The sequence below is a fragment of the Puntigrus tetrazona genome, chromosome 11 (genome assembly GCF_018831695.1).
Source record: "Puntigrus tetrazona isolate hp1 chromosome 11, ASM1883169v1, whole genome shotgun sequence".
Taxonomy (NCBI): Eukaryota; Metazoa; Chordata; class Actinopteri; order Cypriniformes; family Cyprinidae; genus Puntigrus; species Puntigrus tetrazona.
The window spans coordinates 13084129-13111628 of record NC_056709.1 but is presented as its reverse complement, the minus strand read 5'-3'; the positions used below and the strand labels follow the sequence as shown (position 1 = coordinate 13111628).

At 37.2% G+C, this 27500-nt stretch overlaps 1 protein-coding gene across 1 annotated transcript in view; it reads right to left on the bottom strand.

Moving 5' to 3' along the window:
- Window positions 1–27500, bottom strand: part of LOC122353835 (filamin-B) — a 333941-nt gene that overhangs the window by 47242 nt on the left and 259199 nt on the right. Inside the window, 2 exon segments of the mRNA XM_043251709.1 lie at window positions 1182–1308; window positions 1480–1617. Of these exon segments, the coding sequence (XP_043107644.1) occupies window positions 1182–1308; window positions 1480–1617 (265 nt within the window).

Here is a 27500-nt window from a genome sequence, read left to right as displayed (position 1 = left end):
TCTCATTTAGACCAGACACACTCGTATACCACGTACGTGTTTATACGCCTATGCCTTCATAGCCAAACAATCATGATCAGATTCATCCGGTTGGCAGATCTGAATAACACCGATGCAACGAGAGACTCCGAACATCTGGATGTGATCCGTTTCCACCTGCTCTACAGCACTGGTAGCACTACGACAAATTTAGCATTTACCTAAAGAACTTGCGGTGGTGTTTCCGTAAAAAATTAAACCTTTTTGTTAGAATTAATGCAATGCAAATTGTTAATATATTTTTAATTGTCAATGCAATCCATGCAGATTTATAAACATGAAAAATAGTTTTCATAGTATTAAGAATTAAGAATTAAATAGTTCTATTAAATAGTGATATCATGGCAATGTGGAGTACCCACTTGAAACTATGAAGAATAAATGGTAAAAAAATTAAAATAAACAAAAATTACCATAATGAGAACGTATCAAGAATCATTTTTTAATGCAATGCAGTTTTTTTTATTGTGTGCAACTGGTAGCATCCAGTTTAAGATATGCAGATTTAATTTTTAAAAATTATTTTTGTTAATTTTATATATTTTTTTAATTATTATTTTTAATTATTTCATTAAAAATGCATTTTTATTAATACTTGTGCATGCTAATAAGCTAATCAACTGGTTAACGGTAACAAATGGTTCCTATACTAAAGTTAAACCTATTATTTATACTATAATTTATACTAAGTATTTATGAAGATTTAATAAATTATAATGAAAATGTAACAAAATATTATTTTGGTTTAAAATATGTATAATACTATAATACTGTGGCAATGTACTTTACAAATTTTATATAAAAATACATTTTATTTTCATTTAAAAGAAATTTAATTATTTAAAATAATAATTTATACAGATTTTGTTTCCATGTTTACATTATTTAAATGTAATAAAAGAATTATAATAAATATTATATATATATATATATATATATATATATATATATATATATATATATATATATATATATATATATATATATATATATATATATATATATATATACATATATATATATATATACACACATATATATATATACATATATATATATATATATATATATATATATATATATATATTAAAATGCAAAAATTCAATGATTTAAAAATGAAATAAAAATGTTTCAACCAGTACCTTTTGGGAATGTGCTGCCCGGCCCAGGTGATGCTGACGCTGTATTTTCCAGGTGTGTGTGGATAGTATTCGTACGAGTAAACACCGTCTGAAGCGTCCTTCTGTTTCACCGGCTCCTCTAAACCTTCTGCAGGACAGGAACAACACGAGAAACTTCAACTACTCGATCACAAACATGAGCTCAACTTTTTACTCGAGATTAGGAGGACTAGGAGATGTTGAGAAGTTTATCAAAAAGAGGAAAATTGAGCGTTTTGGGGTTTCTTAAAGTGGTCAAGCGTGTTATTTTCTCACTCACTGGGTCCTTTAACGTTGACCTTCAGCTCTCCGCTGCCAGCGCTACGAGTGTCCACCTTAAAGTCGGCCACCTGGCGCTCTCTCACTCCTCTGGGCTGCAGGCCTCGGCCGGTGGCTCGACACGCTCCGGGAACAGACGCTGAAACACACACACCCATCACGATTATCCACGTGCACGTAAAAGCATTATACATTTCAAAAATGTATACATGATCAAAATGTAATAATAATGATTTGGGTGAAATCTGACTAAACAAGTCTGACTTAAATGAGCTTACTTACTGAGCTTACTATTACTAGTGGGACACTGCAATAAAACGTTTTATTAAACGAGCAAAAACATTATGTAAAACCTACAAATTCTAATAATATTTTGCATATTTAAGTTAATAAATACAAAAAACTTTGCATATTTATATATTTATAATTAGTATAGAATATTGTGCATATATTTATTAAAGATAGATTCAAATTATCTGCATATTTTAAAACAATTACCTCTAACTTACAACTACTTTTAATTGTAATATAAATTTATGTTTTTTTATATATGAACATGAGAATACAGTACATGGACCATAAAATGAATAAAACATTTATTTGCATAATTAATAAATACAATATGCAGATATATTTTACTATATAGGTTACTATTTTACAATTCTATTATTATAAATTATAAATTACCTTGCATATACGCAACTGAACAACGCATTTAAAGAAAACCAACACGTGCCAATCAGAATGACGAATTCATAACACACCACAGCATAATGAGCAATGAAACTAAAACACTCCATTATTACCCTACCATTACACAGTATGTTTCCAGAGCCCCAGAACAGAGAGAGAGAGAGAGAGAGAGAGAGAGAGAGAGAGAGAGAGAGAGAGAGAGAGAGAGAGAGAGAGAGAGAGAGAGAGAGAGAGACACAGAGAGAGAGAGAGAGAGAGAGAGAGACAGAGAGAGAGAGAGAGAGAGAGAGAGAGAGAGAGAGAGAGAGAGAGAGAGAGAGAGAGAGAGAGAGAGAGAGAGAGAGAGAGAGAGAGAGAGAGAGAGAGAGAGAGGAGAGAGAGAGAGAGAGAGAGAGAGAGAGAGAGAGAGAGAGAGAGAGAGAGAGAGAGAGACAGAGAGAGAGAGAGAGAGAGAGAGAGAGAGAGAGAGAGAGAGAGAGAGAGAGAGAGAGAGAGAGAGAGAGAGAGAGAGAGAGAGAGAGACAGAGAGAGAGAGAGAGAGAGAGAGAGAGAGAGAGAGAGAGAGAGAGAGAGAGAGAGAGAGAGAGAGAGAGAGACAGAGAGAGAGAGAGAGAGAGAGAGAGAGAGAGAGAGAGAGAGAGAGAGAGAGAGACAGAGAGAGAGAGAGAGAGAGAGAGAGAGAGAGAGAGAGAGAGAGAGAGAGAGAGAGAGAGAGAGAGAGAGAGAGAGAGAGAGAGAGAGAGAGAGAGAGAGAGAGAGAGAGAGAGAGAGAGAGAGAGAGAGAGAGAGAGAGACAGAGAGAGAGAGAGAGAGAGAGAGAGAGAGAGAGAGAGAGAGAGAGAGAGAGAGAGAGAGAGAGAGAGAGAGAGAGAGAGAGAGAGAGAGAGAGAGAGAGAGAGAGAGAGAGAGAGAGAGAGAGAGAGAGAGAGAGAGAGAGAGACAGAGAGAGAGAGAGAGAGAGAGAGAGAGAGAGAGAGAGAGAGAGAGAGAGAGAGAGACAGAGAGAGAGAGAGAGAGAGAGACAGAGAGAGAGAGAGAGAGAGAGAGAGAGAGAGAGAGAGAGAGAGAGAGAGAGAGAGAGAGAGAGAGAGAGAGACAGAGAGAGAGAGAGAGAGAGAGAGAGAGAGACAGAGAGAGAGAGAGAGAGAGAGACAGAGAGAGAGAGAGAGAGAGAGAGAGAGAGAGAGAGAGAGAGAGAGAGAGAGAGAGAGAGAGAGAGAGAGAGACAGAGAGAGAGAGAGAGAGAGAGAGAGAGAGAGAGAGAGAGAGAGAGAGAGAGAGAGAGAGAGAGAGAGAGAGAGAGAGAGAGAGAGAGAGAGAGAGAGAGAGAGAGAGAGAGAGAGAGAGAGAGAGAGAGAGAGAGACAGAGAGAGAGAGACAGAGAGAGAGAGAGAGAGAGAGAGAGAGAGAGAGAGAGAGAGAGAGAGAGAGAGAGAGAGAGAGAGAGAGAGAGAGAGAGAGAGAGAGAGAGAGAGAGAGACAGAGAGAGAGAGACAGAGAGAGAGAGAGAGAGAGAGAGAGAGAGAGAGAGAGAGAGAGAGAGAGAGAGAGAGAGAGAGAGAGAGAGAGAGAGAGAGAGAGAGACAGAGAGAGAGACAGAGAGAGAGAGAGAGAGAGAGAGAGAGAGAGAGAGAGAGAGAGAGAGAGAGAGAGAGAGAGAGAGAGAGAGAGAGAGAGAGAGAGAGAGAGAGAGAGAGAGAGAGAGAGAGAGAGAGAGAGAGAGAGACAGAGAGAGAGAGAGAGAGAGAGAGAGACAGAGAGAGAGAGAGAGAGAGAGAGAGAGAGAGAGAGAGAGAGAGACAGAGAGAGAGAGAGACAGAGAGAGAGAGAGAGAGAGAGAGAGAGACAGAGAGAGAGAGAGACAGAGAGAGAGAGAGAGAGAGAGAGAGAGAGAGAGAGAGAGAGAGAGAGAGAGAGAGCAGAGAGAGAGACAGAGAGAGACAGAGAGAGAGAGAGAGAGAGAGAGAGAGAGAGAGAGAGAGAGAGAGAGAGAGAGAGAGAGAGAGAGAGAGAGAGAGAGAGAGAGAGAGAGAGAGAGAGAGAGAGAGAGAGACAGAGAGAGAGAGAGAGAGAGAGAGAGAGAGAGAGAGAGAGAGAGAGAGAGAGAGAGAGAGAGAGAGAGAGAGAGAGAGAGAGAGAGAGAGAGAGAGAGAGAGAGAGAGAGAGAGAGAGAGAGAGAGAGAGACAGAGAGAGAGAGAGAGAGAGAGAGAGAGAGAGAGAGAGAGAGAGAGAGAGAGACAGAGAGAGAGAGAGAGAGAGAGAGAGAGAGAGAGAGAGAGAGAGAGAGAGAGAGAGAGAGAGAGAGAGAGACAGAGAGAGAGAGACAGAGAGAGAGAGAGAGAGAGAGAGAGAGAGAGAGAGAGAGAGAGAGAGAGAGAGAGAGAGAGAGAGAGAGAGAGACAGAGAGAGAGAGAGAGACAGAGAGAGAGAGAGAGAGAGAGAGAGAGAGAGAGAGAGAGAGAGAGAGAGACAGAGAGACAGAGAGAGAGAGAGAGAGAGAGAGAGAGAGAGAGAGAGAGAGAGAGAGAGAGAGAGAGAGAGAGAGAGAGACAGAGACAGAGAGAGAGAGAGACAGAGAGAGAGAGAGAGAGACAGAGAGAGAGAGAGAGAGAGAGAGAGAGAGAGACAGAGAGAGAGAGAGAGACAGAGAGACAGAGAGAGAGAGAGAGAGACAGAGAGACAGAGAGAGAGAGACAGAGAGAGAGAGAGAGAGAGACAGAGAGAGAGAGAGAGAGAGAGAGAGAGAGAGAGAGAGAGAGAGAGAGAGACAGAGAGAGAGAGAGAGAGAGAGAGAGAGAGAGACAGAGAGACAGAGAGAGAGAGAGAGAGAGAGAGAGAGAGAGAGAGAGAGAGAGAGAGAGAGAGAGAGAGAGAGAGAGAGAGAGAGAGAGACAGAGAGAGAGAGAGAGAGAGAGAGAGAGAGAGAGAGAGAGACAGAGAGAGAGAGAGAGACAGAGAGAGAGAGACAGAGAGAGAGAGAGAGAGAGAGAGAGAGAGACAGAGAGAGAGAGAGAGAGAGAGAGAGAGAGAGAGACAGAGAGAGAGACAGAGAGAGAGACAGACAGAGAGAGACAGAGAGAGAGAGAGAGAGACAGAGAGAGAGAGAGAGAGAGAGAGAGAGAGAGAGAGAGAGAGAGACAGAGAGAGAGAGAGAGAGAGAGACAGAGAGAGAGAGAGACAGAGAGAGAGAGACAGAGAGAGAGAGAGAGACACAGAGAGAGAGAGAGAGAGAGAGAGAGAGAGAGAGAGAGAGAGAGAGAGAGAGAGAGAGAGAGAGACAGAGAGAGAGAGAGAGGAGTCTCTCTCATTATGTTCAGCTGTGGGTGGAGCGGGACACAGAGCTTCATTCACGAGCATCTGACTCCAATAATATACACTTACAGGATCAACCTGAACTCTAAAAATACTCCCTGGAGAGAAGAACAGACCGTTCGGTTTCATTAAAACGCTGAAGAGGATATGCATCTACTTTAATAGCTTCGGTCTATTTCCAGCCGTTGCCATTTCTAGTCATAGCCAGAGTTTTTGGAATTTGGAAATATCAAGAGCCCAATTCCAGCTGCACAGTTTCTGAGTGTTATTTTTAAAGCATGTTTTGGATAAGTGCTTGTGAAAAGGTCTGAAATTAAAAGCTTGTGCCGTTAAATGCATTTAGCATTAGCCATTTTCCTCTGCCTATATATATATATATATATATATATATATATATATATATATATATATATATATATATATATATATATATATATATATATATATATAATTTTTATATATTTTAAATGTATTTCTTTTTATGTTATATATTTTATTCAATTTTTTATATATATTTATTATTTTATTATTATTATTTTTATTTTATATATTATTTCTGTCAATTTCACAAATGTATAAAGCCGTTTAACTTGCTCGTGAAATGTCCTGAACTGACATCTTGCGCTGTAAAAGTCAAACTATCTGTCTGAAAAGCATGTCGTTCTCCTGTGGGTCTCGTTTGGGTTTATGGCACATGTGGCTTGATTTCCGAGGTCCACGCTCATCCAAACCTGCCCAGCACAACTCACTTCAATCCAACACAATACACTAAAGCTACCGCCCAACAAAACCACAAAACCCTCACCTACGGAGCGCTGATATCCCACGAACAACATGAAAAGACAATCCCTCGTTAGGCTGCACGCTTTTGGCGGTTTTTCTGATTGAAAGCGAAGAAACGATCACTCGATCCAAGAAAATGCTCGCTGTCGGGTTTTGCAACAAACAAGGCTGTGAAACCTCATGCATGATAACGCTTAACTACACGGAAAATCAATTAAAGCTTCTGTTAAACTGAATCGCTGCACGTTTGGAAAAGCCGTTTCAGAGAAAAGGAATTTGGTGTTTTACGAGGTTTAAAGCATTCAGTGACGCACAGATTCCCAACGAAAACTACTGCAGGAGTTACTTTTGTTACCAAACCTGCTCAGAAATACATAAATAAATACACGTTAATTTCTAATTATCGTTTAATGTGATTGTGTGCGCTAATGAAGTGGATAAATGCATGATAAAATAAAGCTATATATAGACAAAAATAACTAACAACTCAATGACAACTCAAAACTAAATTAATGAAATATAAAACATGAATACACAAATAAAAATCTAACTCACAAAATAGTGATAAAAAAAGAATCTTAAATGCTACAAGAATAGCACTAGCCAAAAGAACAAAAAGTATTATTATTACTGTTGTTATTAATAATATTATTATTTTAGACCAACTAGAAATCTAAAACAAAAAAAGTGATGCAAAACATGAACAGCATTCATAATGTGAGCTTGTGTTTTAATAAAACCACATTTTAATAAAAACGAGTAGTCTCTCTCTCTCTCTCTCTCTCTCTCTCTCTCTCTCTCTCCGTCTCTCTCTCTCTCTCTCTCTCTCATGTCTGTCTCTCTCTCTCTCTCTCTCTCATCCATCTCTCTCTCCATCTCTCCATCTCTCCATCCATCTCTCTCTCTCTCTCCATCCATCTCTCCATCCATCTCTCTCCATTTCTCTGTGTCTCTCTCCATCCATCTGTGTCTCCATTTCTCTCTGTCCCATCTCCACTCTGTCTGTCCTGTCATCCATCCATCCATCCATCTCTCTCTCCATCCATCCATCCATCTCTCTCTCTCTCTCTCCATCCCCCTCTCTGAATCAAATTATTCACAGTTTTAGTCATAACCACAAATTTCAGACCTCTCTCTCAGATACAAGACATAATCCTTATTCCTCATTATTTGTCTGTTTTTTATTCAGCCATTATACTGGCAATGAAACATTCACCAAGCCACATGCTTCAATCCCAGTCAACATTTACCCGACTACTATAAAATAAACGAAACATGCGATCACGTGTGGAATTTGGTCATTCACTCTTGTTAATATATACATTAAAAAAAAGCAATCAAATTAAAACAAAGTGCTGAAATTAAGCCTGATCGCTGATGGCGCGACGGGTCACGTTTAACGCAGCCGGCAGCATCACGCGCGCCACAAACGAGCGCTGGAGAACATTTACATGCATTTTACGCGGCGCGTGTAAAAAGTTCCCGCGGGAGAACCTCATAACTCCACGCAATTACGAGAGCATGAGGCAATGCACACGTCTAAAACGCAGCTAATTCACGTCACGGTCATGAGCGCGGCGAGACGTTTACCCCCCCAAAAAAATCGTGTTTGCACGCAGTACCTGGGCCGATGGTGACGGTGAAGAAGGGCTCTTGGGGATGGCGACGCCTCCGAACGCCACGCTGATGGTGTGGAGGGCCGCCTGCATGGGCTTGTACGCGCAGCGGAAGACGCCTCGCCTTGTCTTCCGCGATGGCCTCCACGGTGTTTTTATTACCCAGAGGGTCTTTGATGAGGGCCGTCACGTCGCCGACCCCAGCACCTGATCAACACACAGAACACAGGCTTGGGACGCTTGTTTTATATGAAGAGAAGAGAGCGAGCTCAAGTTGAGGTTTGCACCTGCGTGTGTAGATGTCGAAGAAGGTGGGTTTGTTGGCGACGTTGCCCAGCGGCTCCAGTCCGGGTCCTTAGCTGTGACTTTAGAGGCGTCTCCCAGGCTTTGTCCACGCCACCTCAAACGGACTCTTTGGGATTTGCTGTCCGCTAAAAGCACGGTGACCTCATGGAGCGAGCATAAAACACACAGTGAGCCTATATTACAAACACTAACGCTCACGAGAGCCGCTCTTGATTGGGTGAAACAAACAGACGACTATATAAATCTGTTAGAACGACTAGGGGACTGAAAATGAGGTAAAATTAAAAGTAAAATTACTATTTTTAATGCATATACACCTTTATGTCACAGAAATACATGCACGTTTTTAAAAGTGTGAGATTTTTAGTGTTGAAAATATGTGAATTTATGCAATAAAAGAAAAAAATGATTGCATTGTCATTTATAAGATTTAAATGTATAGTACAGAATATAGTAGAAGATACATATATTCTAAAATGTATCTGCATATTAAATATGCAAATTTAACACTGCATATATATATACATACACACATATACACATATACATATATATATATGTATATATATATATATATATATATATATATATATATATATATATATATATATATATATATATATATATATATATATATATATATATATATATGTATATATATATATATATATATATATATATATATATATATATATATATATATATATATATATATATATATATATATGTATATATATATATATATATATATATATATATATATACACACATATATATACATATAAACTGAAACTGAAATTTCTTCACTTCTGATCCACATAATTTGTGTAAACTTTCTGAATAAGAGTAAGTATTTTTATCATGACTATTGTTTATTCGTGAACATGTCATTGTGTGTGTGTGTCTGTGTGTCTGTGTGTCTGTGTGTGTGTGTCTGTCTGTGTGTGTCTGTGCTGTGTGTGCCTGTGCCTGTGTGTGCTGTGTGCCTGTGCGTCCTGTGTGTGTGCGTCTGTGTGTCTGTGTCTGTGCGTCTGTGTCTGTGCCTGTGTGTGTCTGTGTCTGTGTCTGTCAAGGCGTCTGTGCGTCTGTGTCTGTGCGTCTGTGCGTCTGTGCCTGTGCGTCTGTGCCTGTCACGTCTGTCTGTGCGATCTCTGCGTCGTCAAGCGTCTGTCTCTGTCTGTGCGCTCTGTGTTTCAGTGTCTCTGTCTGTGCGTGTCTCTGTCTGTGCGTGTCTCTGTCTGTGCGTGTCTCTGTCTGTGCGTGTCTCTGTGTGCGTGTCTCTGTCTGTGCGTGTCTCTGTCAGCTGTCTGTGCGCGTGTCTCTGTCTGTGCGTGTCTCTGTCTGTGCGTGTCTCTCTGTCTGTGCGTGTCTCTGTCTGTGCGTGTCTCTGTCTGTGCGTGTCTCTGTCTGTGCGTGTCTCTGTCTGTGCGTCTGTGTCTGTGTGTCTGTGTCTGTGTGTCTGTGGTTGGGGGGGGGGTCATATTGTGTTGAGAAGTGCTGCAGACCTTGTGGGGTCCCACGACCTGAGGGATGTGTACGTCACGCTGTAGGTCTTCTTGCCTTCATTGAGCACAGGTTTGACCTCTTCTCTGCGGCCCTCTGGGTCTTCAACGTAGACGGTGACCTGGCCTTGACCCGCACTGAAGGTGTCCACTGTGAACACGGCCGGCATCACGCATGTTCCCGCTCGGCTCGATCCCTGACAACAAAACACAAGCATTCAGGACCTGACTCTGGAAAACACGTCAAAACAAGTTCACGTCAGCTAACGAGAAGTGGATTTAATGCTGGTAAAACAGAAAGGACATGCTTCTACAGTCTTGAGATAGCAGTTACAGCGTTTCCTTCACACTGTGCCATAAACATCTCCCGCAGACCCACAACACACTCATTGTGAAGGATAGATTTACTGCACTGCTCTATATTTAGATGCCTGCTATTGATTACACAAGCATACAGTACATAAAACAGATTCATAAACCCTCACTGAACCAAGAAGTTCAGGTCAAGCTAAAAACCTAAGCAATAAATCACCTTTGGACACTTTTAAGGGGCCCTTTTAAGAGTTGCATAAATGACCTTATTCTATCAACTTTTATAAATCATGAAACAAATGTAAACGATGGTTACATGCAAAGGTTATGCAAAAGTCTATAAATACGTTTTTGATCAATGTTATTCATTTCATTTATTAAAATATCTGGAGATTTTTTTTTTATGACTGTATGCAAAAAATAAACTTTTTTAATAATGCATTTATTTAAATTATAATAACTAATATACCTAGACTAATTAAATATATATATTAAATATATTTATTTATTTATTTATTTATTTTTATTCAAATCTTCTTTCAGCCCTGAATGGCTGTGAGCCAAAAAAAAAAAAAAAAAGACTAAATAAAAGCCGTCATGAATTTATGATGTGGGTTTGACTCATGAATACTGTACTTGTGCACAGCAAATGTTGCATAATTCATGCATACAAAGAAATACAAACAGTAGTCATTGTCAGATGTTGGATAGAAACCGCAGCGGCTGACAAACGTAATGGTCTAAAAAAACCAAAACACGATCCCTCTGAGCTCATAAAAGACGTCAGCCCTCCACAGGGTCGTGTGATTGAGGAAACAAGGGTGACTGTGTCGCGTTGTTTTATGAGAGGACATAATCACTTAAACGGAAAAATAACACGAACGTGACACTTTCATTGTTTGTCGTAAATTCTATGCCCGTTCAAAAACAGAGGCGAAGATTTCCCAAGACTCACGACGCCGCAGCCAGGACCTCGTAGTTGATTCTGGTGAGTGCGAGAAACAGAACTCTTAAACTCATTAGCCGCCGCTTTTACAGCGCTAGTCGAGTTTACGACACATTTTCACTCCGTCCGTCCGTCCTGGACATAACAGGAGACGCTGCATTCACACGGGGCCAATTACAATAAATAAGCACGATTAAAAAATAATAATAATAAGTACAAGCATTTTTTTTTGCACACACTTTAATTTATTTCAGTTTACATTTATTTCCACCAACTGATTTGTGGATTTAATTTCATTTCAGATTACACTGTCTACAACTAGTTTATATTTTACTATTATGAAACATCATCATCATTATTACTGTTATTATTATTCATATTTATTATTATTATTATTATTATTATTATTATTATTATTATTATTATTACTATTACTACTACTACTACTACTATTATTATTATATCATTATTATTATTATTATTGGTATTTATTATTATTATTATTATTATTATTATCAACATTTTAAATAATACATTATTATTATTATTATTATTATTTTATTATCATCGTCTTTATTATTATTATTATTTTTAATAAAATATATATATATTTTTTTCACTATTATTTTTTTAATTATTATTATCATTATTATAATCATCATTATAATCATCATCATAATTTTTCCTTCCATTTTGATAAATTAGTTACAGACTTGTTGAGCAGCAGCGAATCAAAACCTTTCTGTCTGTTTTAAATTATCCCACGTTTTTGTACGGTGGTGAACACGAGCAAACAGAGAGAGAGTCGCGAGGCGTCAGATCTCATCAGAGGAAGCCGTTATCTTATCGATCCCACCACGGCACATTAGCGGTTCAGTGACGCGAGTATCTGATAAAGTCTGGCTCCACTTGCTCCTGGCGATACTGAAAAACCTGACAGGCTTCATGAGAACGGCAATATCCTGAAAGTCTGGTACGATACTCATCTGTATCTCAGAGCGATCTCAGCGTGTGAAGATAAGGCTGGGTGTTTCTGTGTTTCTGCTCACCTGGGCCGTGACGCTCCGGGCCTTCTTGGGGTTGAGCTTGGGTTTGAGAGGAGCTCGGGCTTCAGCTTGGCTTTAGGGAACTGAGACAGATAGGTCATGACCGACTGCTCGTCCACGCTGAGTCAATGATCTCCTCCGGGCAATCACCTGCAAAACAACACACAACATATGAACAGTGAGCTTAATGGGCAGAAAATGCATTTAAAATATCATTTAAATACGTTCATCCAACCAATGTTATTATGTTATTTTAGTACGACTAATCCATGTGTTTTCCCGCTTTGGGGATTTCTGTTTTATTTTTTTATTTACTTTTTAAATGGTTCAATTAAATGTTATTCTTCAAAAAGCATGTCTAAATTTATTTATAATCACTCAAATTAAATTTAACCACAATTTATTCAAAGTTTCACATAAATTGCATGTGTAGGTTGCTATGATTTTTTTCCTCACCTGGTTTTGTGTTTTATTCCGTACCAAAATCTGTACTAGCATGTCTAATTATTAAAAAAATAAAATAATAAAAATAAAAAAAGTTTAATTTATTCGTACAATAGCTTTATAATTTCCCTCAGATATTCTGTTGTGTTCTGTATTTAAAGGCATAAATTATTTACATTTTAATTTAAATGAAAATATTTTATTTTATTTTTAGATTTAACATTACAGTTAAATCATTAAAATACTGTATGATTATTCCTTAAAAAATAAGTTTTAATTATTTTTTGTAGCCAGCTTATTGTACATTCTACAGAACAAAATATATTTCTTGCATAATGTCAAGTTGAACCGAACTTTTATTTTGATGGGATGAACAGATTTACCGTCTCAGAGCGGTTCTGAAGATGTTACTCACGTTCTGTATTTATATCTTAATTTATTGAGATGGCAGATGTTAATATTACTAGAATCTGCACCTGTTATTAACAGAGACACGCAGAATTCATATTTTTTGTGGTTTAACATTGACGAATACTAGTGGGAGCGTCAGTGTGCAACGTAATGTAGAGACAGAAATGACCTGCAGTCGTGTAAATGAGATAAAGAACTATTATAAAGGCTATTTAGCTTAATAAAACGACACTGTTATAGAAAAAAAAAAGATCTCTGTTGTGATCTGGCACTATATAAAAAAAAACTATTAAATAAACTTTACTTATTTAAAGAGGACTGGGGTAAAACACTGCTGATGCACTATAGCTGTTAATATTTTTAAAGGATTTATTTCTATACTTTTTTTTTTTTTATTCAAAAGTTTTTATGATTTTGTTCCTTTTTAATAACTTAATTTTTTTAATTAACATTTTAAACTCCATTTTCATTCATTTTTGTTTTATTAAATGTAACTTAATTGTACAATTAATGGAATTTAAACTTGTTTAAAAGGTAAAAACCCAAAATCATTTAATTTTAAATTATTTTTGTTTTCTAATTTGATTTACTGCATAATTACATTCAGTTTTTTACTAATTAAAAAATTTAATATTTTTTTATTTTTATTCTTATTTTATTTTTAGCCGTTCTAGTTTTTTCAAACTAAACTAAATATGAGAAAAAGCAGACACAAAATTTATAGATATTTTTTTTTATATTTAATATTATTTCAGTTGGCATTCATTTTATTTCCAGCAACTTTAGTTTTAGTCAACTAGCTAAAATAAAATAACATTTGTTTATATTTTAATGTATTTATTTTAGTTACTGTTTAATCTATTTTAAAGTATTACATTTAAAATAATTATATATTTATCTATAAACAGCCCAGATTCAAACATTTATGCAATTTCATAAATTGCACAATTAATTAAAAAAATATATCATTTAAATATGTTTATCCAAACAATGTTATTTTAGTACGACTCCGCTTGAGGATTTCTGTTTTTAATTTTTATTTACTTTTAAATGGTTCAATTAATTAAAAAAAGCTAGTCTACATTTATTTATAATCACAAAATTTAATTAAAAATAAAAATAATAAAAAATAAAAAATAAAAAGTAATCAGAAATGCAACTGAAAGTAATTTAGTGTTCACATAATGCCAGAATATTACAGTAAGACCTACTGCACTGAAGAAAAACTCAAACACAAGAGAACAAGACGAGGCTGGTGATGAGAGAAGCAGATGTGTGTTTGTTGAGGCGTGATTGAGGTGTGTTTAGTATCATATTAACTCTGAGGCAAACAGAGCAGCTGATATTGATGGGTGTGGGGTGTGTGTGTGTGTGTGTGTGTGTGTGTGTGTGTGTGTGTGTGTGTGGGGTTTGGGGCTTATCTGAGCTTCATATTGATCTGTTAGCATGATTGGAGGTGAAGGAACATCTGAACCAGTCAAGCGCGTATATCTAACAGATACGTGGCGCCTCTGAAATCTCACCCGGCTGCACTAGAGGTCAAGGTCACCAGCTCACCTGTGGATTCCCAGCCAATCATCAGCGAGCTGCATGGCCTCTGTGGCGTTTTCCACTGGTTTCTCCCCGTCCCAGATCTCCCAGTCAGGACATAGACCTGTTAAAGAACCATAACACTAAATAACAACCAATTTACAGATTTATTGAATTATTATTAAATCAATGCTGTATATAAAAAACCCTAAATATTCAAAATAATAAATACTCAAAACTGCACTTTAATAAACTATATTTAAATGAAGAAAGCTATAAATATACATAATGATAATATATATATATAATATTATATACATATATATTATCTATATATATATATATATATATGATTATATATTATATATATATATATATATATATAAAATAGCATAGAATTATTAATATATAAATACATTATACATATATATATACAAATATATATAAACTTAAATAAGATAAACATATACTAAATATATATATATATATATAACAAATCAAAATATAACATCATATATTAAATTACAAAGATTTTATGAAATAAAACATAATACATGCAATCAATAAATATTATTGATTCAATTAATACAAACCTGTAAAAAGCATACAATTATTAATAAAAAATACATTATACTATATACAAATAAAGAAACAAGCAACATGTACTTATAGACACAAAATAAATTAATAAATCAAAATTAAATTACATTTTAAAAAAATGTGCAATCAATAAATAAATGCATTAATATGTATAAATAAAAAGTACGTTTTTTTTATCAAATGATCAACAAAAGCACAAAATAAATTATAAATAAAATACATTACATTTTTTAATTGAAAAGTTAAAAGTACTTTTTCCATCAAATAATCAACAAAAGCTGTTACTTATTAACTGAAGTAAATTCCATCTACTAATAAAAGTTTTTCTGAAGAAATGTCTAATGATCTAGAAAGGTCTAATAAACAAAACATGCTCAAAAACATGTTTTTGAAAACATTAAAATGTACCACGCCAGAAGATCTTTCTTGGCCTTTACGCACACACACACACACACACACACACACACACACACACCTGGAGCACAGCTGTCCACCAGAGCTCCCAGCGCCCGGCCGTTCCTCCAGTCCTGGCTGAAGTTAGTGATGGGAGGTCAGGCACTTTGTTCTGGATCCAGCCCAGCAGTCTCTGCTTGGGAGTCTGTTTCTTGGCTTCATCGTCGTCTTCATCCTCCCAGACAGGCATGGAGATGGAGTAATGGAGGATGAGGTCCACACCAGACCCAGGATCAGCTTCAGGTTCCCGTCCACAATCGCTTTGCTGTCTGTCGAGGGGACAGGAAGAAAAAAAAAATCATTAGATGATAATTAAAATTCAATGAATAAATGTAACCGTTTACCTTTACTGTATACTCATTACTTATTTGCTTGCTTATTCACTATTTACTCGGCTATTATGTTTTCATTATGTTTGCATTCACATTCAATTGGTTAATTTTATTTAACTGCATATTAACTTATTTATTGTATTTTTTTGCCTTTGTGTGTTTTTTGTTTTGTTTTTAATCTATCCATCAGTATCTGAAAATACAGATATTAAATTTAATATTAAATTTAATATTTAATAAATAATTTAATAATTTAATAAATAATTTAATAATTTAATAAATAATTAATAAATATTTTTAAGTTAAATGCATGAATAAGTAGCAAATAATAAAAAGAATGCATAAAGTGATATACGTTCAATGCCATAAAATTAAGTTACATTATAGATAAATAAAATAAATACACAATTTAATATAAAATTACCAAGTCATTGTGAATGAGAAAAATCAAACATGCAATGAAAATAAAACAGCTGAATATAAGTAAACAAAATAATATTATTTTATTTGTTAAATTTACATTTACTATTTATACATTTACTATTACTATTAAAAATTAATAAAAAATATCTATATTTTTGTAATTTTATTATGAGTGAATAAATACAATAAATATAAAATTTAAATAAGAACTTTTAAAATGTGTTTATATATTGATGAGATTAATCTAAAATGTGTAATATTAATGTTGGTAAAGCGAATAAAAATTGTGAATAGAAATTTAAATGAGCATGGAATTAATTTTAGCAATACATTTAATTGTGTTAATATTAAATATAACACAAAAGCATCTATAAAATTCATAAATAGTATTAGTAACACTTTAATAAGTATATCAACATTTATAATATAAAATAAATATTTATACTTTTTATCCATTTTATTAAAATGATTATTTATTATACATTATTATATTTATATTTTCCAACTGTACATTTACTTTAATATATATTTATATGAATATATATGTTTTTTGAAACTTATGTATATAACAAAAGAGCAAAATTTAATGACTATAATTCCTCACAAATGTTCTTTTCTGTGAGTGTGTATGGTGTGGATTGACCCAGTGACCGCTGACACTGGTACCACGAGAGGCAGACAGGGGAATGTTCTGGCAGCGGTGGAGAAGCTGGAAACGAGCTCACTTCCTCTCGAGTCTGGCCTGACCATAATTCATTAGCACTGACCCTCCCGTCCTGTCCCGCCTTCACAAGGCTCCCGTTCAGAGGGATCTCCACGAGGAGCCCCTTCTCCGCCGGACGGCCCCACAACACAACAACAAACCGAGCAGCGGGACCAGGGTTACCATGACAACAGGAACATCAAACCACTCGTCAATTATAGACGAACCGTAGCAAGTTTCGGAAAAGCTGCTAAAAACACAGTTTACATGCAGTTCATGCTGGACTGAATCCCTAACACTGAGTGACTGCTTTGACCAGGTTATAAACCAAATTATGATATCAAGATATATGTACTTACATATTGTTTACTTGTATTTAAAAGGATGTATAATATATATAAATATTCACACACACACACATACATATGTGTGTGTCCGTCCGTGTGTGTGTGTATGTGTGTGTGTGTGTATATGTGTGTGTCCGTGTGTGTGTGTATGTGTGTGTGTGTATATGTGTGTGTCCGTGTGTGTGTGTATGTGTGTCTCCGTCCGTCGTCCGTCCGTCCGTCCGTCCGTGTGTGTGTGTGTGTGTCTCCGTCCGTCCGTCCGTCCGTGTGTGTGTGTGTGTCCGTCCGTCCGTGTGTGTGTGTGTGTCCGTCCGTCCGTGTGTGTGTGTCCGTCCGTCCGTCTGTGTGTGTATGTGTCCGTCCGTCCGTCCGTGTATCCGTGTGTGTGTGTGTGTGTGTATCCGTCCGTCCCGTCCGTGTGTGTGTGTGTGTGTGTGTGTCCGTCCGTCCGTGTGTGTGTGTGTGTGTCCGTCCGTCCGTCCGTCCGTGTGTGTGTGTGTGTGTGTCCGTCCGTCCGTCCGTGTGTGTGTGTAGCCCGTCCGTCCGTCCGTGTGTGTGTGTGTCCGTCCGTCCGTCCGTCCGTGTGTGTGTGTGTCCGTCCGTCCGTCCGTGTGTGTGTGTGTCCGTCCGTCCGTGTGTGTGTGTGTGTCCGTCCGTCCGTCCGTGTGTGTGTCCGTCCGTCCGTCCGTCCGTGTGTGTGTATCCGTCCGTCCGTCCGTCCGTGTATGTGTGTGTCCGTCCGTCCGTCCCGTGTGTGTGTGTCCGTCCGTCCGTCCGTCCGTGTGTGTGTGTCCGTCCGTCCGTCCGTCCGTGTGTGTCCGTCCGTCCGTCCGTCCGTCCGTCCGTCGTCCGTCCGTCCGTCCGTGTGTATCCGTCCGTCCGTCCGTGTGTATCCGTCGTCCGTCCGTCCGTGTGTGTCCGTCCGTCCGTCCGTCCGTCCGTCCGTGTGTGCGCTCGCCGTCCGTCCGTCCGTCCGTCCGTGTGTGTGCGTCCGTCCGTCCGTCCGTCCCGTCCGTGTGTGCGTCCCGTCCGTCCGTCCGTATGCGTGCGTCCGTCCGTGTGTGTGTGCGTCCGTCCGTCCGTCCGTGTGTGTGCGTCCGTCCGTCCGTGTGTCCGTGTGTCCGTGTCCGTCGTGTCCGTCCGTCCGTGCCCGCCCGTGTGTGTGCGTCCGTCCGTCCGTGTGTGTGTGTCCGTCCGTGTGTGTGTCCGTGTGTGTGTGTGTGCGTGTGTGTGTGTGTGTCCCGTGTGTGTGTCGTGTGTGTCCCGTGTGTGTGTGTGTCCCCGTGTGTGTGTGTCCCGTGTATGTGTGTGTCCCGTGTGTGTGTGTGTGTGTCCGTCCGTCCGTCCGTCCGTGTGTGTGTCCTGTCCGTCCGTCCGTGTGTCCGTCCGTCCGTCCCGTGTGTGTGTATCCGTCCGTCCGTCCGTCCGTGTGCGTGTCCGTCCGTCCGTCCGTCCGTGTATGTCCGTGTCGTCCGTCCGTCCGTCCGTCCGTGCGTGTGTCCGTCCGTCCGTGCCCGTGTATCCGTCCGTCCGTCCGTCCGTGCGTGCGTGTGCGTCCGTCCGTCCGTCCGTGTGTGCGTCGCGTCCGTCCGTCCGTCGTGCGTCCGTGTGCGTCCGTCGTCCGTCGTCCCGTGTGTGTGCGTCCGTCCGTCCGTCCGTGTGTATCGCGTCCGTCCGTCCGTGTGTATGCGTCCGTCCGTCGCCCGTGTGTGCGCAGTCCGTCCGTCCGTCCGTGTGTGCGTCCGTCCGTCCGTGTGTGTGTGTGTGTGTGCGTCGTGTGTGTGTGTGTGTGTGTGTGTGTGTGTCCCGTGTGTGTGTGTGTGTGTCCCGTGTGTGTGTGTGTGTGTGTGTGTGTGTGTGTGTCCCGCGAGTGTGTGTGTGTGTCCGCGTGTGTGTGTGTGTGTGTCCCGTGTGTGTGTGTGTGTGTGTCCGTGTGTGTGTGTGTGTGTGTGTGTGTGTGTGTGTGTGTGTCCCGCGTGTGTGTGTGTGTGAGTGTGTGTGTGTGTGTGTGTCCGCGTGTGTGTGTCCCCAGTGTGTGTGTGTGTGTGTGTGTGTGTCCGCGTGTGTGTGTGTGTGTGTGTGTCCCGCGTGTGTGTGTGTGTGTGTCCCGTGTGTGTGTGTGTGTGAGTCCGCGAGTGTGTGTGTGTGTGTCCGCGTGTGTGTGTGTGTGTGTCGCGTGTGTGTGTGTGTGTGTGTGTGTCCGCGTGTGTGTGTGTGTGTGTGTGTCCCGCGTGTGTGTCCGTGTGTGTCCGCGTGCGTGTGTGTCCGTGTGTGTGTCCGTGTGTGTGTCCGTGTGTGTCCGTGTGTGTGTGTGTGTGTGTGTGTGTGTCCGTGTGTGTGTGTCCGTGTGAGTGTGTGAGTGACCCGGGCCAGTCAGTGTTTTAGGAGGTCATTTAAGGAGAAGTGATAAAGCACAAGGAAGTCCCAAGGAAATCCAGCCCGAACGAGCTTGGAAAGACACAGGCAGAATAATACTACAAGCATTTCCTACACGACAGGAAACGTGAGACGCTCACTTTAAAACTCTTGAGCCGAACGCCTGGAAAAACACCAGCACATTCGACGATTTGTTAGTTGATCCTGCAACTCCATTAGTCTCAGAAACACTCGTTCCAACCGGATGAATCCAATGAGGATAAATCCAAACAGATGGCTAAAAAGCCCGATTACCAAAGTGTCCAAAATGTTGTCCAAACACTGACATAATCCAATTACGAGAATACACAACACGCCCTGACACAGTCACTACTAGAAGAGCACATCAGATAAAGATTAATAATAATAAGAATAATAATTCACAAAAAGATAAAAAATTTATTTTAAAAAGAAGAGAAAGAAACTTTACGGAGAAAGAATTATAACTTTTGGTAAAATTAATATAAAGTAAGGTAGCACTAAAAATAACATTTAAATAAAAAAAAGAAATCTAGATAAAAAAAAAAGTTAATGTATTCATTTAAATAGTTATTTTTTTATGAATTTAATATTCAAATTCTGAAAATATACAGCACATAAAACAAAAAAAAAGACTTAAAATGAATGAATTTATCACGTAAAAAAACTAATGTAAATGTGAAAACAATTTCATTCAAAATATTCATATAAATGATATCTAAATAATACTATTATTTATATAGACTTTTATAATCTCTTAATTTTGTATACAAGTCTTTCCGTTGACTATTAAACAATTTAGTAGACTACAAACCATTAAGACAGTATCAAACACACAAAAAGAAAAAAAGTTTATCAAGGTAAGAAGCAACAGTTGAAGTCAAGATCACTTACAGACACATACAAAATAACATGCGATAAAAGCAATAACCCTGCTCCAATCCCTCTTGAACGCATTTTGCAAAGTTTGAAGGAAAAGCACGGGTCAAGAAGACCGACTTAGCAAAGGTTAGAAATGTCCTGAGCTTTATTATTGAGATCTCCTTGGGAACGGCCTGGAAAAAAAATCAACAAACACTTGAAAGTCAAGAAGCATGATGTGAGCAGCTGGAGCCAGCGTCACCGAAACATGACGTGATCCTGAAGAGCAGATCAGCCTCTCTACACGGAGAACCCAACGAGCCGTGCCCGATCAAACACCTGCACGCCGTTCCCATTTACACGCCTCTTATTCTGATAGAAATGTTGACAACGTTAGAAAGAAAGTTTTCATGCTTCATACATAAGCTGAGTTTTAAAAGCCGCTAACGTTTAACACGGAAAGATCAGGCCAAACTTATTAAGAAAAATAAAAAAAAAAAAAATGTTCTGCTTATGTTTTAATACTAAGATCATAAGAAAAAGAGGGAATTGTGTTTTAAATAAAGAAATTTAAATATTAAGATTATGTATTAGCATTTTATTGCACTAATACTGTATTCCATTATTTAAACTTAACACTAAAATAATAAAGCAATAAAATAAAAATTTATATAAAATAATTATATTATTAATAGTGTTGCCAAATAATTAAATAGCATCCAAAAAAAAGTTTGTTTTACATATATATATATATATATATATATATATATATATATATATATATATATATATATATATATATATATATATATAATAAATAAATAAATAAATAAGTATATATATATATATATATATATATATATATATATATATATATATAAATAGGTTTTTAGGTTTTTAACTCGCTATACAAAAGATCAAGTTGGCATAAATCATAAGAATCATAAGACGATGGAAACTGCATAATTATTATGAAATTAATATTATGGCATCCTGTTGATTTGTGGGCTGAAATGTGAACATCCGAAACAATTTAAAGAAGAAAATAGCAGTCTTCTTCGTCCTAGTGACAAACTTAAGAGGCCGAGGACATAACCCTGTGGCACACCATACGAACAAAGAGGTTAGGAAGAGTTTTGCACAGCTGTAACCTTCTGTAAACCATTGCTCCATTATTTCATAGCTTCCCCGGGCTGGCGAGTCTCCCGCGGCTCTGCTTTCATGAGATTAGGTGAGAAAAAGAGGCAGCAGATTTCCTCGGGACGGGTCTCCTGAACCCAACCAACCCTCACCCCAGAGACGCACGGCTTCAGCCACTCGCTATAAATACGGTTAGAAGCAAAACCCAAGGTCTTTATCAACAGTTAAAACAAGACGCGTCGACCCAAGGGACCTTGTTAGTCGAGGTCTTCCTTAAGGCCAGCCTTCGGAGAGATAAAGGAGACGTCCCGGGAAAAGCCCTAAATTATTTTCCACCAGCATATACGAATTTAAGCCTCGGCGATCAGACTCAACAAAGAGCGCAGGAAGATTTATGGTCCGCGATTTTTCAAAAGCAGCGAGATGAGTTGAAGCTGTCGAAGTTCAGCCTGGCCGTCTGACAGCGGCCCATCTGGAAATGCGTTCGAGTAACGGCGAGACTCCACCCGAACGCGTTACGGCTCGGATCCCGCAAACACTCGAAACGCGACGTCACGAGGGGCTTGGGAAAGGGAACACGGTCCAGGAAGAGACAGAAAATCGCTTTGAAGTTGATCTGAGGAGAGGACGAATTGAACGAAACATGTCCATGCAACATTACACCACAAAAACAAAACCTGGAAGTAATATTTTGCAGCACTAATATTTTTTTCATATATATTATGACTGTACACACACACGCATACATATATATACACACACACGTATGAGTGTGCATTACATATATATATATATATGTGTGTGTGTGTGTGTGTGTGTGTGTGTATATATACACATACATATATACACACACATACATATACATACATATACATATATACACACAAATATAAAGTCCCCTAAATATGACCCTTCTCTTCCCGTCATGAGTAAAAAATTAATTACAATTAGAATAATAAACCAAAAATTATTAAATTATTACAAATATGTAAAAAAAATAAAATAAAAAAATAAATAAATAAATAAATAAATAAAATAAATAAAATAATAATTATATATATATATATATATATATATATATATATATATATATATATATATATATATATATATATATATAATACTTTTTATATTAATTTTTTTATGTACTAGATTAATTTAATTAAATAAAATTAAACAAAGCAGTAAAGCTTTGTCATTTAATAGGTGTATTTACTGAATGTTGCAATATACATAATTTCAAAGAATAACTTTGGGGGGAAAGGAAAATTATGGTCTAAATACAAACGAAATTGTTGTGGATGATGATCTCAAGGCTTGAAGTCCTCCTCTTTCGTTCTGAAATGCCCCAGACGTTTTCTCGTGAGACTCACCTGGCTAAGTATCGCATTATTCGAGTGCCTGTCAGGCTGACAACAGTCATAAGTATCAGCGAAACTAAAACACGAGGAATATTAAAACACGAGCAGCAGGTGAAAGTCCCCTTAGGAGTGAAATGAAAGCAGCACTCATGCTTTGACCAACATCCGCCCGTACACTCGGAGATGAATGAAGGAGGAAAAGAGCTGAATGCTTGCGCTGGTCTCCATGGAGACGGGGCAAACGAAACAACAACACTGAAGGAAGAGCGGAGGCAGGACCGGTTTACACTCAACACACTCACCTACAACAAAGTAGAACTTAACCAGATCACCTACTAGTCAAGAGGAAAAAAGTTTTATGACACATGGCCTTTTTTTACATTTTTTTATGTTATGTTCTTATTAGGTTGCAGTATCTTTTTCAATAGTGCTGTCAAATATTTTGCAATAGTGCTATCAAATATATTAATCATACACATGGTTAATAATTAATAGTCTGTATGCATATATATATACATGTATATATATATATATATATATATATATATATATATATATATTTATTTATATATATACACATATATACATATATACATATATATATATATATATATTTATTTATTATATATATATATTTATAATAATATATATACATGCATACACACACACTTCTTAAAAATATTATATTAAATTATATTATCATTATAATATTTTAAAAATCTATACTGCATGTGTGTAAATATACTAAATGTATTTGCTCAGATTTCTGACCAAATCAAATTAAATATGTAAATAAACACAGAATGATTCAACAAATTAATTTAATAAACAAAAACACTGAATAGATATTTTAAGCGTTTAACTGACTTTGTATTGGTTCACTGGACAAAAATAAAGAAATTAAAAATTACCTTCCCAAATCAATATTTTTATTATTCTTTAAAACATAATAGCAATATAATTATTTTTACAGATTTTTAATTATTATAATTTCTACTAATTCTTTTTTAGTTTTGCTAGTTACATTTCTACTGCACATTTTACTATATTTTCCAATTTTTACTTCATAATAAATTAACATCCTTTGATGTTGGGGTGTTTATCGATTTCATTTACAAGACAGCGGCACCTATTGTACCACTTATATTTGACAAATGATGTTAGTTCCTTAGAGACGCGAGTTGTTTTTGGAGAACGTCAGAGTGAGTGTGTGTGTGTGTGTGTGTGTGTGTGTGTGTGTGTGTGTGTGTGTGTGTGTGGTAAAGTTATGCCTGCTGGTAATTCAATAGGGGTTTCCTGCTCCATTCACAAACTGCAGAGCCACACCTGCGCTTCAGGACACGAATGAAGAGAAACGGTGAACAACACCTGTTCTGTGCAGTGACACACACCTCAGGTCCTCGAGACACACTTCAACACACAGATTACGATTCAGTCGAGGTGTTCAAACCGAACCGATTACGGTACAGAGAGACTGAGGGTCAGCTTCGATCGTCTGTCGAGTTACAGAAAGCTCAAGGAAACAGCACAGAGCTCATAAATCGAACAGCTCAGACAAAAATATAAATTGGATCATTAAAAATAAATTCAAAGATATCAGATTTGGAGAAGTCGCGTCACTTGCTCTGCAGTGAATGGGTGCCGTCAGAATGAGAGTCCGAACGGTTCATAAAATCGATAAGTCGCACCCCTCCGGTTAACATCTCGAAGTGAAAAGCTGCGTGTTCGTAAAACAAACCCATCACTAAGATGCTTTTAACTTCAAGCTGTTGCTTCCAGATAAAATGAGTCCATAAAAAAAAAAAAAAAAAGTTGAAAGCATTTGTTTTGGGCCTTTTTGGCTTGTAGAAAGTGCTTGTGCAGATTTCTCTCCGATTCAGTGTTATTACAGATATTGGGCTCATGTGAAGTTCAAAGCATTTTAATCAGCTGTTAGGATTCTGACGGCACCCATTCACATTCATTGCTGAGCAAGAGATGCATGCTGCATCCTTTAATGACCGAGCGCATTTTCAGCCAATTTATATATTTTACATGACCTATTTCTTTAAGAGCTCTTTGAACACACGAAGGGCGGGACGGAGAGAAAGAAAGAAAGACCATCATCAATCTTCAAAAGCGTATAGCACACAGCTTACATTCCTCGTGGATCACGGCCAAGACGATGAACAAAACGATGTTCAGAAATACACGGTTTTCCCGCGGATGAAACAAAGAAAGCACAAGCGAAAAGGAAAAGCGTTACTGAACACCAACGAAGAGAAACCGATCAGACTTTGTTCACTGTCTCTCCCACGGAGGCGACTGGAAAGACTGGCAACTTTTGAGGCCTTTACGTTTATGAAAATATTATTTTTATAAGTTAACGTGGGGCTGGAAGCACCTGGACGCCCGTAAACAGGAAGTAACTCTCGACTCGCTGCCAAGTTTTGAACAAAAAGGAGCGACAAACATCATAATTGACCTCGCTGTCCGTTAATGGAAAAATTACAGCACCGATTAATTAAACTGATCTGATATCTATCAGCGCTGTTGTTTCTTTAGGGCAGGGTTTCCCAAACTAGAGGCCAGAAACCCCACGAGGTTGAGCTCATAAACAATGGGGAAAATAATAAATGAAATTAAAATACTTGAAAAAATTAAAACTAACACGGTTGACAATTAATCAAATCCAAAATAAAAGTTGTTTTTTTACATAGAGTGTATACACTTTGTGTATATATTTATTAGTGTATATATATATATATATATATATATATATATATATATATATATATACCTAATAAATATATATATATATATATATATATATATATATATATATATATATATATATATATATATATATATATATATATATATATATATATATATATATATATATATATATATATATATATATATATATACACCTAATAAATAAATATATATATATATATATATATATATATATATATATATATATACCTAATAAATATATATATATATATATATATATATATATATATTATATATATATATATATATATATATATTTATATATATATATATATATATATATATATATATATATATATATATAGAAAAAATGTATATTAAATAATGTATATATGATATAAGATTATATAAAAAAATATATACATGTAAATATTTCCTAAATATATGGTGTGTATATTAATATATATGTATATAAACTTAAATCACTTGACAGCACAAATTAAAACTAAAATGTAAAATTTAACCATGTTAAAAAAAAAAAATAAAACAAGCCAAAGGTAGAAAAATGTACAAAAAAAGGATAAAATACAAAATATGAAATAAAATAAAAACTAACTTTATATTTATAAAAACCTAATAAATAAATAAATAAAATAAAATAAAATAACATAAAAAAAAAAGTTTATATATTAGGTTTTTTTTTTTTCAGAGAACTGAGAGCATTCAAGTGTATTGTCAATTTTCTTAAATATTCCGTAAAGGCAAATACATTCAGCTAACCATAAGAAATAAATAAATAAATAAATTTTTCGAAGAAGATCCCAAAGAAGTTTTTATGACTTGTTATAAATCAGAATTGAAACCTAATCTCAAGTACCCATTTATCCAGCGACATTTTAATGAAAAGAAGCGCCAGCGAGGGGTTAGCGAGTAATTCCTTGCGTCACGGCGGTCATGTGATCGCTGGACGTTCATCCAAAAGAGAGTCTCGGTCAAACACAACCACGCCGAAAACACGGGTGATTAAACGCTGCTGAACGCATTAAATCACAGAGAACACACGGAAACAGAGAGACGTTTGTTTGCCGGGCCTCTTAAAGCTGATCCATAAATAAAGCAGACAGCTTCCTTTGTTAGACGCTGGATTCCAACGAGAGGAAAAAAATAAATAAAGCCTGTTTGTGCTGCGGACGGTGTCTGCGGCTCAACATTTCTCAGACACCTGCGATTCCTCTACGAGAGCCTGACTTGGCTTCGGCTCTTAATTTGGCTTTGAAAGCATTATGAATCCCCATTAAAATGAAGATTGCTCATTTCCTGCTCGGCTCTCGTTGCCTCATGGGTGATGATGTCACGGGCCACAGATGGGAACAGCGCAGGCCAACATGCTGCACATGCTAGCGCTGATCAGGACCTTCTGGAAAGCATTAGACGCCGCTCGTACGACGCAGCGATCGGCCAACTTGGGTGACGATGTTGGACGAGGTCACGCGTCGAGATGCTGTAATGATCAGCGTGATTCACCGACCGAGCGGCACGAAAAAACAGGCCCAAGCGTAATGACCGCGTGATATCATGTGTGCTTCATCTTGAACGTATCGCTCTGAACAGCTTAGACTGAAGGCTAAATCATGAGAAATACATAAAATATTTCTCATAAATAAAAAAATTAGCAGAATAAACACTTTTTAATGCTAAAACTTATTTAAATTATAAATAAGTAAATATACTAATGCATAAAAATAAATATAAATAAATATATATATAAAATATATATATAAAAAAAAA